This window comes from Sorex fumeus, unplaced genomic scaffold (genome assembly GCF_029834395.1).
Source record: "Sorex fumeus unplaced genomic scaffold, SorFum_2.1 ptg000036l, whole genome shotgun sequence".
In the NCBI taxonomy this organism is placed as follows: domain Eukaryota; kingdom Metazoa; phylum Chordata; class Mammalia; order Eulipotyphla; family Soricidae; genus Sorex; species Sorex fumeus.
Genome location: NW_026606093.1, coordinates 16,703,414 through 16,717,157, shown reverse-complemented (window position 1 = coordinate 16,717,157; position 13,744 = coordinate 16,703,414). Strand labels below are relative to the sequence as shown.

At 43.6% G+C, this 13,744-nt stretch overlaps 1 protein-coding gene across 1 annotated transcript in view; it reads right to left on the bottom strand.

Annotated features, from left to right (window-relative positions):
- Positions 1 to 4,086, bottom strand: part of DNAH9 (dynein axonemal heavy chain 9) — a 577,218-nt gene extending 573,132 nt beyond the window's left edge. Inside the window, exon 1 of the mRNA XM_056117744.1 lies at positions 3,698 to 4,086. Within this exon, the coding sequence (XP_055973719.1) occupies positions 3,698 to 4,060 (363 nt within the window). The 5' untranslated portion in view covers positions 4,061 to 4,086. The remainder of the gene's footprint in view (positions 1 to 3,697) is intronic.
- Between the last annotated feature and the right edge of the window lie 9,658 nt (positions 4,087 to 13,744).

Here is a 13,744-nt window from a genome sequence, read left to right as displayed (position 1 = left end):
TGGCTTGTGAGAGCCAGATAGTTGATGGCAGAGGTACAGGTTTGTTTAAGTGGGGCAACTGAGATGGCTGAAAATAAAACTAAAAAGGATGGTTAGTAGTCATGCCATAGGAAGAAATGGCTAAGCTAGAGGATCACGACCACTGGAAGAGAAAGGTTCCAGGAGCACAGAGACCCGGTTATATTTCTTGGAAGAGTCACCAGTGTGACTAATGAAATAACCATGTGTTGAAACAGAAATAATACTGAGAATGACAGTTTAGGTGTTTATTGATTTACACTTATCACAGTGCTCCTGAAACACTTCCATTTCTCTGTGTTTATCTCTATCTTCTCCTTTGTGCTCTGCTTCCCCTATCTATTAATCACTATATCCCCAAATCAGACCCTGTGACTTGTAAAGTCAGATTCTTTTAAGGAATTTCGATTCCTCCGCCCCTCTCGGAGAGCCTGGCAAGCTACCGAGAGTATCTCGCCTGCATAACAAAGCCTGGCAAGCTACCCGTGACTTATTTGATATGCCAAACACAGTAATAAGAAGTCTCAAAATGGAGATGTTACTGGGCCCGCTTGAGCAAATTGATGAACAATGGGAGGACAGTGCTACAGTGCATTGCAGATTTTGTATTTGTAAGTGAAATATGATTTTCTCTATCCTTAATGTCCTTTTCATAGTTTAGAGCAATGTCCTTTTCTGTATAGACACAGAAAGGCAGCTAATGCTACGTTTTTATAACTTGGGAGTTAACTGACTCTGAATAATATTGACTCCTATGCATCTGTCATATTTACTCGACTTAAGCCTCAATTGCCCTTAGTTATAGCACCCCAAAAGTAGGGTGCTGATGAAGGGACTTGGGTGGACCCAGGGCAAGCTGCAAGTCACCCTGGCATCAAAAGGGTACAGGTCAAGCACCATAAAAATTATAAGAGCATGGTCATGGACAAATTCTGTCATGACCCAAAGAGAAGAGAGTGGACAAGGACCCTGATGGGTTAGGAAAAACTAATCTATTTTCTGAGATATATAGCAAGACGTCTCTAGGAGAGCCACCCTATAAACTTATATATCTCTTACTGTGTACATAATGACTAGATAATAAAAAAGTAAATTTAAGATAACCATTTAAATGGTTATGGACTAATGAAAGGAGAAATATGGCCTTAGATGAAATTATGACCTTGAGCAGATCTCTAGCAGGATGGGATCTTTGTCTTAGAAGCATTTCCAGGAAGAAAGGGCTTGTCATATGTTGATTGTGCTAGCTACCTATGTATTGCTACCCCCAACCCTTGGTGATTATGCTCTCTAACTAAGGCTGTGAGACAGCATGAGGGGGAAACAATCTGAGACAGGAGGAGACTAGCTTGGGGGACAGACAGTGAGACTTGAGATTGGAATAAATGGCCGTTGATCACCAACCAGTCTGGCCCCCGTTTCCTCCTTCGGCCACCGAATGCACACTGTGCATGCCCAAACTTTTTGTAAACATGCACTTTTACAGTGGAGTTTTCTACCTGTCCCATACCTCAGTCACCCAGTTTCTCATGCTTCTGGATAACCATAATTGTTCTGCTTTCTATTGACTGTAAGGAAGTAAACTAACAATTCACAAATGATAATGTGTTTCACAAAGATGAAAAGAGCAGAGTGGAAACCAAAAAAGGTGGGGGGCTCTTATTTTACATAGAGAAAGCAATTACCCAACTCTGGGATGGAACAACTATCCTCCAAATACACTGAATGTAATGCCATCTCTGCACTGTGTTCACTCAGATCCCCGAACTTTTAAAGATAAATTGGGCCTTTTTTATACTGATCCTTCTCTGTTTGGTTCAGCAGGGAAGGATAAGCATTGTTCTCAGAACACAGGATAATCTCCTCTGAAACCAATTAAACCTCCTTTTATCATCAAGCATTAAGGAATGTGATCCTAATTTGAACTTCTTAAGAGATGATTCAGACAGTTCACAGCCACAAAGCCATTACAGTTGTTAAAATACAGGAATATTTCCATATCTACTACAAATTTTCATTTTGTAGAGCACCCTGAGAGAAACTCAATTGCCCAGAACCTTCTCTGCAATTTAATTTCCTCATAGTTTTTCTGGGCTGGAGCGATAGCACAGCAGGTAGGGTGCTTGCCTTGCACGTAGCCAACTTGTGTTCAATTCCTCCGCCCCTTCGGAGAGCCTGGCAAGCTACCGAGCGTATCCTGCCTGCACAGCAGAGCCTGACAAGCTACATGTGACATATCTGATATGCCAAAAACAGTAACAACGAATCTCACAATTTGTTGTGAGATGCTACTGGTTCCTGCTCGAGCAAATCGATGAACAATGGAAGGACAGTGCTACAGTGCAGTGCATAATTTTCCTATAAACAAATTAAAAATACCCAATAAGTACCTGGGAGACTTCAGAATGTCATTTCATCACTGGGACCAAATTTAGAAAAGTTTTACCTACTGTTGCAGTGGAAGCAAAGGAAACAGGCACCTCTTTATAGATACCATCTGGGTGATGCATACAAGAGGTAATCATTGGTTTTTATCCAAGTGAGCTGATTAGTTGTTTTGTGTATCAAATCAGATCAATATGTTTTCACACCACCTTAATATTGCGTATAACCAATCAGACACGGGATTAGGGATCCATATAGCAAAAAGGCACGGGTTATACACTGTTGCAAGATCCAACTGCTGGAATTTGCTGTTATGGAAGCTGTCACTGGAAAGAAGCTATGCAGGAGAGTTGCTGATGAGGCAGACAGAAGGCAGAGAAGGCTATGATGTGGGAAGTTACTTGAAGGCACCAAATATTTCTACTTTCCCCATTGCACCCATTACACAAATCATTGCATAATGATTTGTGCTTTGTTATACAGTGATTTATACAATGTTCCTTCACAATCTGCAAGATCCAGGCACTTGACCTCCAAAAGCAGTCTTGCAGTATAAATTGATGTCAATCCAGAAGTATTTAAATTCGAAGGAATCTCTCCCGAGTACCCCTACTGAGCTATGCACTGTGTTTTCCTCTATAGTGTCACTTAAAACGTACTCAACCACTCATGGGAGGTCTTGCTCCGTAAGTTCCAGGTAGACCCTTCCTGATCCCAGTTGGACTCTCCCAATCAGATGTCCCAACACCTTCTCTTGGCTAAGCTTTGGTTAGCTGGGCGAATTAGATGAAATCGAAACGTGTTATTTTTAAACACTTCACTGGAAATACCTTTCACCTTTTCACCTCACTAAGCTCAAAGAAACGCTCCTTTGTACACTGCTTCTACTCTTCTCCAGGACCACGTTATAGGAGGGACAAAGAGCAACACCTCTAAAAATGGGTCAGGATCTAGGCACTCTTTGGATTCTAGCTTCCCCTGACTTTCACCTGAAACCAGCGCAATCCTGACCCTACCTAGCCCTTTCCATTCTCACTCCTCACAGGAGTCCCTGCTCCAGTCTCTCCATCAGCACTGCACCGCTCCGGACAGCTCAGAAGTCATCCCTAGGACTAAGTTTCCTTTTGCCTAGAACCCTCCCCACTAGCACACTCGCTCCAGCCTCGACCTTACCTATCCCACCCTCTCTGGTGCCCCATCTCGATTTCCCGGGGCCACGCCCCACTATGTGAGGCCCCCAGTGTTGCCCCGCCTCTGCCCCTTCCCGGCCTCCGGCCAGCAGCTCCACCCTCACCTCCGAGAACAGTGCCGCTAGGTGCTCCAGGGGCGCCGCGGGCAAGTCCCCGCAAACCACCGCGCCGCGGAGGCCGCGGGAACCCGGCGGCTCCCCGCCAGTGCGCAGAAAGAAGAGCCCCTTGGCCCGCGGCGCGCCGCCCCCGGGCCCCGCGTCCAGCCCGGCCTGCAGCGCGAGCCCCCCGGGCCCGGGGCGCACCGCCAGCACTGGCCTCGGCCCGGGGCCTGCGCCCCCGCGCAGAAAGGTGCGCAGCAGCCGCTGTCCCTCGGCTGCCCCGGCGCAGCGCTCCCAGGCGCCCGCCGCCGGCCGCAGGCACAGCCCCACGCGGGCCGCCAGGGCGCCGAGCCGCGGGTCCGGGGCCATTTCATCCTCCTCATCCGGCCCGGCCAGCGCCGTGCCTTCCTCCCCGCCAGGCATCTCGCGTCCCGGGCTGCGGCGGTTTCCCAGGCGACGGGGACGCGGTCGCTGCGCCCGCCTCCGCCTCCCTCCTATTGGGTGCTGAGGCCGCATATTAGATCCTGAGGCCTCCTATTGGATATGCGTGTGCATTCTGATGCCTCCTATTGAATACCTCTTTTGGATTCTGCTGCCTCCTATTGGATGTTCCTATTGGATGCTGATGTCTGGCTCCACCTCTTCCCGCCTAAATGAGGCAGCAAGGGTCCTGGGGCGGTAGAGAGAATGCGCTGGGCTGTTGCTAGGAGACGTTATGGACGCCAGCTTCCTGAATTGTTTGACTGGAGCTCAAAGGCTTTACTGTCTGTGGAAATGGCTTTATAGATAGTTACGGGAGGGGAGGTCATGGATATGAATGCTTATAAGGATTCTGCTGACTAAAGTCAAGTTAAATTCTTTAGAGGTCTCCAGACAGCTAAGTAGTAGGATTCTCCTACCTATTTTATTCCCCAAATATGTAAGTTGAGCATAAGAAAACGGTCGAATCAGTTGTATGGAGATTTGTTTTTATTTCTTTTTATAAAGAAATAAGTAAAATAAAATAAAATTTTATAAAATAAAATAAAGCATAATAAATATTTATTATATTTATATAATATTCATTTAAATATATTTATATTTATGGTTTATTTTATAATATAATATTATCACTGTCACTGTCCTCCCATTGTTCATCGATTTGCTCCAGTGGGCCCAGTAACGGCTCCATAGTGACACTTGTTACTGTGTTTGGCATGTCGAATATGTCACGGGTAGCTTGCCAGGCTTTGCCATGCAGGCGAGATACTCTGAGTAGCTTGCCAGGCTCTCCAAGAGGGGCGGAGGAATCGAACTGGGGTCAGCCACGTTGGCTACGTGCAAGGCAAACACCCTACCCACTGTGCTATTGCTCCAGCCCACATAATATAATATCCTATATTTTATATAAATAGATATAAATAGATATATTTCATATATATTTGTATATAGTTCAACTTAATAATTATTTCATTTTAAATTTGAATATATTTAAATAACTATTTTAATAATTAACTATTAAATTATTTCATTTAAATATAAAATAGTTCAACTATTTCAAAATAGCTCAACATATAGTACATATATATTTATATATGTGTATATTTATATGTTAAATATATGCATAATATATAAAATTAAATAAATAATGGGCTGGAGCAATAGCACAGCGGTAGGGCATTCGCCTTGCACGCAGCCAACATGGCCGACCCGAGTTCAATTCCTCCACCCTTCTCGGAGAACCCGGCAAGCTACCGAGAGTATCTCTCCCGCACGGCAGAGCCTGGCAAGCCACCCGTGACGTATTCGTTATGCCAAACACAGTAACAATAAAGTCTCCAATGGAGACGTTACTGGGCCTGCTCGAGCAAATCGACGAACAACGGGAGGGCCTTTACTTTTAAATAAATAATATTTATAGTCACTTAATCACTTAATCACTTAACTTCCCGTTAGTCCTCGATTTGCTCGAGCGGGCGCCAGTAACGTCTCCATTTGTCCCTGTCGCGTGCTACTGTAGCCCAATGGCATCTCTTCGCTCCGGGAACATGGAGGGCCTCAAACCGATCGTTCATGATCTTGACAAAGAAGTCTGACCATCTGGTAGGTGGGCGGCCACGCGGTCTCTTGACATCCCGTGGAATCCAATCAGTAACAGCTCTAGTCCAACGGTCGTCTTTAAATCTCATTACGTGACCAGCCCATCTGATTTTCGACACCTTGGCATATGAGACAGCGTCCCTGATCCTTGATCGTCGACGGATGTCAGAACTCCGGATTTGTTCTCTCATTTGAGTGAAACGTGTTATTCCAAGCATAGCTCTTTCTATTCTTCTTTGGGAGACCTGAATGGCGTTCTCATCTTGTTTGCGTAGGGCCCAGGTCTCTGAGGCATATGTTAATGCAGGAAGAACAGTGGAATCAAAGAGATGTGCCCGGAGCCGGAGGTTCTTCGTCCTCTTAGCTATTTCTTCGACGTTCTTGAAGGCGTTCCAAGCCGCTCTCTTCCTCCTGCGCAGCTCGGGTGCCAGGTCATTTCTCATGTTGACCTCTCGACCTAGGTACACATAGCTGTTGCATTCGGAGATGGTCGTTCCATTGAGAGCGAATGGGGCATCAGGAACAAGGCTGTTTCTCATAAACATTGTCTTCGTAAGATTCAGCTGTAGTCCTACCTTTCCACACTCACGGTCAAAGTCGGCCAGCATTTGTGCCGCTTGGCTGATGTTTGGTGTTATTAAAACAATGTCATCAGCAAAGCGGAGGTGGTGTAGTTGCCGACCATCTATCTTCACTCCCATTCCTTCCCATTCCAGTCGTCGCATGATGTTCTCGAGGGTGGCACTGAAGAGTTTCGGTGAAATGGTATCACCCTGCCGCACCCCTCTCTTGACATCAACGATCACTTCTTTGTAGAATGGTGAGATCCTGGTAGTGAATCCGCAATACAGCTCACGGAGGATCCTGATGTATTGGGCTTGAATGCCCTGATTGGCTAGGGCTTCAATGACCGCTTCCGTCTCAACAGAATCAAAGGCCTTCTTTAAATCAATGAACGTTAAGCAGAGCGGCATCTTGAACTCCCGAGAAACCTCAATGAGCTTGGTTATCGTGTGGATATGGTCGATGGTGCTGAATCCTTTGCGGAACCCTGCTTGCTCGCATGGTTGTCCTTCATCTAGTGTTCTGCCAATCCTATTCAGGATGACTCGAGTGAACAGCTTGTAGATGACAGACAATAGGCAGATCGGGCGATAGTTGCCAATGTCATGGATGTCTCCCTTCTTGAACAGTAGTACGGTCCTGCTGGTTTTCCATTGGGACGGAACCTTGCATTCAGACAGGTAGCGAGTGAAGAGCCGAGCCAGTGTATTGATGAGTACTGACGGCAGGTTCTTCAGGTGTTCAGGTCTGACCTTGTCTGGGCCGGGTGCTGTTTGCTTCTTTACCAACGAAATGGCGTGTCGGATTTCGGAAGGGAGAACGTTAGGAACGACATACCCATCCTGTGGAATATGGTATGTCGGCAAGTGGACATGGCTATCGAAGAGATTTGAGTAGAAGTCATGGATAATCTTCTCCATTGCCGTTCTGGAGGATGTGATGGATCCATCAGGACGTCGGAGGGCAGTCATCTTGGTCTTATAGTTGGCGAAGGACAGGCGGGCGTTACGAATACTTTTCCCGGCTTCTGCCGCATCTATCAGTACTTCTGCTCTTCTCTCTTTGAGGTCTTCCTTGATCGCATCTCTGCACTGCTTTGCGAGCCCGGACGTTAGCTTGCGGTTGCCTGAGGCATGCGCCAAACCACGCTGGCGAATTAGCTCAACAGTTTTCGAAGATAGGCGACTTTTTGTGGCTATCTCTCTCTTGGCGTTCCTCGCACATTCATGGAGGTGCTGAACCAGTCGATCGTATTCCTCGTCAATGTTGTCAACAATGGCATCTTCCCATGTTGCCGCAATAGTACCAAAGAGTTCCCAGTTGGTGGTCATTCTAGTAAGTTATAAATATTATAAAATATATAAATATAAATATATAAATATATAATATATTAAATTATATATTAAAATAAGTTTATTTATTTAAATAACATATTTATTAAATAAAAATAATTTATTAAAAATAAATAAAATTTTATTTATCCTCCAACCAGATCCAGTAGCTAGACAGTTACACCCACCAATAGCCGTGTAACCCCATCAATGGCCAGGATCCAGAGACTCTAAAACCAAGCTCCCAGAACCTCTCATTCTCTAGTTCTCATTCTCAGAGAACCCAGCAGGCTACTAGAGTATCATGTCTGCATATATGCCTGACTGCGATAAAATAATGTTCATCTAGAGCAAATAGATGAACAATGGGGTGATAGTGATTTTATTAATTATTTATTCTTTTAATGCTTTTCCAGTGAATTTTTAATTTCTTCTCCATGATGCCTCAGATACTTTACAACACAGCTGATGTGACTTCTGAGCATTTGAAATGTGCTACAATAACTAAGAAAATGGATTTAATCTTTTATTTGTTAACTTAAGTTCTTCACATTAGCTAATAACTATTATATTGTATAGCTCAGATTCTGGATTTTTATATCAATTATAAAAATGCAAGGCAAATGCTCTACCCACACAGCGGTAGGGCATTTGCCTTGCCTGCAGCCAGCCCGGCCAAGCTGGGTTCGATTCCTCCGCCCCTCTCAGAGAGCCTGGCAAGCTACTGAGAGTATCTTGCCCACACGGCAAAGCCCCAGTGACATATTCAATATGCCAAACACAGTAACAACAAGTCTCAAAATGGAGACATTGCTGGGCCCGCTCGAGCAAATCGATGAACAACAGTGTTTGACAGTGACAGACAGTATAAAAATGCAAGATTTTATAAGTTTCTGCTTCTGCTCTACCTTACAGGTGTGCCTAACCTGAGGCTGCAATGAATTCTTAAATGCAGCAAGAAAATTGTTAATATATGTTGTTTAGAGCCGGTCCTAGGAGGGGAATCTTGATTTTAACAAGGGATAGTGTTATGTGTGAATCTCTGGGTCAATACCTGCTCTCTCTCTTTCTTTCTTTCTTTCTTTCTTTCTTTCTTTCTTTCTTTCTCTCTCTCTCTCTCTCTCTCTCACACATACACACACACATACACACACACACACACACACAAATAGGGCATGAGGCTATGAGGGTATGAAACACCCCTCCTCATTAAAGAAACTAAATGTGTCCCTGTTGAGTTCCAAGACCATGATATGAGAAAGTCTTCCCTTTGTATGTATATAAGGTGAGGCTGTGTGGGTGTCAATGAGGACAACCTCATGTAAGACGAGGACGCATGGATGACAGTGAGGATGCCCTGGACAGCATAAGGCCTTCAGGTCTGAATTGAGTTACCAACTACAGACTATAGGGTTTTGGAGCAAAACTACATTGGTTTTAGACCTAGAGAGATAGTACAAGAGGTAGGGAGCTTTCCTTGCATGTGGCCAACCTGTTTTATCCCCAGCAACTCATATGGTCGCCCAAGCACAGCCAGGAATGCGGACTGAGTGCAGAGTCAGGAGTGAACCCTGAGCACTGCCAGGCATGCCCCTTCCCCCTCCAAGAAAAAAAAAAACACAAGAAAAGAAACTTTTATTTATAACAGACTTTAAAGCAATATTAACAAGATTAGAAATTATCGATTAATTTACATGAGTCCCTCAGGAAAAGCTAATAGCTGGAAGGTTAAATGAATGATTTAATAATTGCTGGGATATAGAAGGTGCTATGATTAAAAATGTTCACATAAGAAATGAGGTTTTTTCCCCCATAATTTATAAAGAGTATTTTAGGTGTGAGAGTGACAGTACAGCAGGGAGGGCACTTGCCGAGCATGCGGTCAACCAGGTTTCCATGCCCGGCACCCCATATGGTCCCGTGAGCCCTGCAAGAGTGATTCCTGAGCACATGTCCAGGAGTAAGCCCTGTGCACATTTGAGTATGGCCCCAGAACAAACAAGCAAGTGCCCCAAAAGAAATAGAGTATTTTCGATGGATTAAATAGACACCAACTATGAGCAAAGGGACATAGCATAAACTCCAAAACAACTTTTCAAAAAAATGTAATCACCATGGATTAAACAAGGTTACACATTAATAATGTTTCAGGCATACAATGTTCCAATGCCACTCCCTTCACCAGTGTTCGTTTCCTTTCACCAAGGCCCATTTACCTCCAGACCCCACCCCAATTCCCAGCCTGCCTGTAGAGCAGATACTTTTCCCCCTCCATTACTTTCCTAGTGCTGCCTTCCGTAACTTACTCCCCCACCCCCACTCCAGTGTCAAGCTTCCTAATGAAGAATAGTTTTTTCCTACTGAAGAATAGTTCTCTTGCTCCTTGTTTCTATTGCTCCGAAGCAACTTTGGGGATGGATTTAATAACTGACATTAAAAAGAAAGCTCGGGGAAAAATAGAAATATTGGAAGCTTCTGATGTATGAGACAGTTTTTAAAATTTTTATTTTGCACAAAGACAAAACTTTTGCTCCAATACTTAAGACCTCGACATATTTTAACCATCTAATTATATTTTACATACTGAGAAAACACAAGATCATTCATTTCCTTTATGTAGCATGGTAGCACTGTCCCCCGTTGTTGTTCATCGATTTGCTTGAGTGGGCACCGGTAACATCTCCATTGTGAGGCTTGTTGTTACAGTGTTTTGCATATTGAATACACCACGGAGAGCTTGCCAGGCTCTGCCCTGCGGGGAAGGGGGGTGATACTCTCGGTAGTTTGCTTGGCTCTCTGAGAGGGACGGAGGAATCGAACGTGACTCTAGTCATTTAAATAATGACCCCAATAATAATAAATGATGGAGGAAGTGGGGGCTTAAAGGGACTGAAACATCAGTGTCATGCCCACAAGACTGAAAAAGAAGGAGGATTTCTCTTCAGGCATTCCTGAACCAAGTGTCCAGAAAAGCAGAGTCATAAAGGGCAACACCGCAGGACTCTGGGCCCTGCAGCTGGGGCTCTCCCCAGCCCCCTCAGAAAAGCACAGAGTGAGCAGGTAACAACAAAACCGGGGTCAGAATCTACACACAACTTGATATGCCCAAGCGCGGAAAGATGAAGGGAAGCAGCTCGGAAGCCTCACTGCCGTGGGGCTTAGATCCAGCGGGCTGGGGTCTAACTGAACAACCGTCCTTGTCCTCACAGAGCTTGTCTGTGGCCACTTAAGATGATGGTTGGGTGGACCGCATTCTGGGGCACCATTGCTTTTTAGAACAGTATATTCCAGGGCTGGAACAATAGCAAAGCGGGGAGGGTGTTTGACTCGCCCCGGTTCGATTCCCAGCATCCCATATGGTCCCCCGAGCACCACCAGCAGTAATTTCTAGTGCAGAGCCAGGAGTAACTCCTGTGCATCTCTGGGTGTGACCCAAAAAGGAGAAAAAAAAGCAGCATATTTCTGTGAGATGCTCTGGGTGCCAAAGTTAGAAGATCACAGAAGGAGTGACCCTCAGCCCAGGGCCAATGAGGAAAACCGGGTGAATGTTTCAATGACAGAGTTAAGGACTTTTCAAATAATGTCTTTTACCATTCCACCATGGTGTGTTTGGCTCTACATCCCTTTACTCTCATAAACGTTAAAGTAATAGGAACCTGTGAAAAGTACTTGAAGAAGTCCGTCTGAGAATGAAAGCTTTAGAACACTGGCAATCCCAGATTTTCTTCTTTTTTCCCTTCTAATGCACCTCAATCTCCATTTGGGAAGAAATACATAAAGGGTTTATTGAAAAAAAATTGAAATCTTTATATTGTATAATATTGATAAAAATAAAATCAAATGTGTATTTGTTATCTGTTGCTATATAACAAATTACTACAAAAGTTAGCAGATCCAAATAGCAAATTTGGTAACAAAAATGCCTCCAATATATATATAAATTTAAAAATTATAGCATTCATTAAATTTAAACATTAAAAGTTTATACGTGGAACTTTATAAATCTATTGAATTGTTAGCTTTACTTTCCATTAACTGAAATGAATTGCTGTATAGCATTTAGAGTATGAGAATAGCAGAGCATTAGCAAAACAGTAGGGCGTTTGCCTTGCACGCATTCAACATGGCCGACCCGAGTTCGATTACTCCACCCCTCTCGGAGAACCCGGCAAGCTACCGAGAGTATCTCGCCCACACAGCAGAGCCTGGTAAGATACCTGTGATGTATTCGATATGCCAAACACAGTAACAACAAAGTCTCCAATGCGGATGTTACTGGACCCGCTTGAGAATCAATGAACAATGGGAGGACAGTGACAGTGACAGTGATGTATATCATATATACACAAAAAGGTACATGATTTAAGTATATATATATATATATATATACATATATATGTGTGTGTGTGTGTGTGTGTTTGTCTGTATGTGTGTGTATGGAATTTAAGATTTAGAAACCTAATATATTTAGAAATTTATTATCTAATATAGTGGATCAAGAATTTAAGAACAGTTTCACTAGATTCTGGCTCAGACAAAATGTTCTTGTTTCAGAGAAAATGTCATCAGGCACATTGGAAACTATCATCAGAGACTTGATTAAGGCTAAAGAAGAAACTTCTGAGATGGCACATCACATAGTTGATGAGTCAGTGTTGACTGTTGGCATGTAATATCAATTTCTTTGAATATGAGCTCCCATTGATATTTGAATATCCTCATACACTATAGTTTCTTCTTGAATAACTGACCTAGGGGAGAGCAAGATGAAAGGCACAATATTTTTTATAATAATCAAGCCTTCAAAGCTACATGTTGTCATTTCTGACAGAGGTCCAGTCTATCCAATGTGAAAGGGATACTAGGGGGCAAGTATCATGTGATACCATCTTCAAGACTTGCAATAATGAAGGAAGATAGTGAATTTACATAATAGTTCAGATGAAATTATTTCCATTTGTTAAATTAAACATTGAACTTTTGGGGACAGAAAAATAGTACAGATGGTAGGACACTTGTTATTGCATGCAGACAACCTAGGTTCAGTCCCCAAAATTCCATATGGTCCCGCAGCACCACCTTTAGGCATTTCTAGTTGTTGTCTACGCATCAACATCCAATTATGATAAAGGAGAAATTCAGAAGCTCATCATGGAGCCGGAGAAATTCTATAAAGAAGACCACACCTTCTACAAGATCATTGTAGGTGATTTTTTTTAAAAAAATTTTTTATTTAGTGAAACAACATGAGGTACAGTTGTAGACTTACAAATTTTTGTGCTTGGGTTTCAGTTATACAATGATCTAGTACCCATCCCTCCACCAGTGCCCATTCTCCAACACCACTGATCCCGGTATCCTTCCCCCCCATCCCATCTCACCCTGCCTCTGTGGCAGGGAATTCCATTTTGTTCTCTCCTTTTGAGAGATGTGGTTTTCAAAAGAAACAATGAGTGGCAATCATGTTTGGTCTATAGTCTACTTTTAGCATGCATCTCCCATCCTGTAGGATCCTCCCAAAACCCTTTATTTGGTGCTCCCTTCTCTATCTGAGCTGCCTTTTCCCCTAACATGTGCGGCTGGCCTCCAAGCCATGGAATCAACCTCCTGGTACTTATATCAGCCATTCTTGGGTGTTAGTCTCCCATTTTGTTATTTTATGTTCCCCAGATGAATGCAATCTTTCTATGTCTATCCCTCTCTTTCTGACTTATTTCACTTAGCATGATACTTTCCTTGTAGTACCACTTGAATGTAATTTTCATGACTTCATCTTTTCTAACAGCTAAATAGTCCTTGATTTTAATGCCAAGATAGACTGAGAAGATCAGTCGAAGAACTCCACATCAGAATCCATGTCCTAGAATGGAATGAACAGGATGAGAGACTATCTGAGTTCATCATGTCAACCAAGACCATCCATGGTAACTCACAGTTCCAGAAGGCCGAATCTAAACTTTGGACATGGGAGTTTCCTGGTGTACAGTTCCACAATGAAATTGACTGCATCATATACAATTGATGGTCTTGCCTGACCGATGTCGCTGTTGTCCCCAAATTCCAAACTTGATCGGAACAC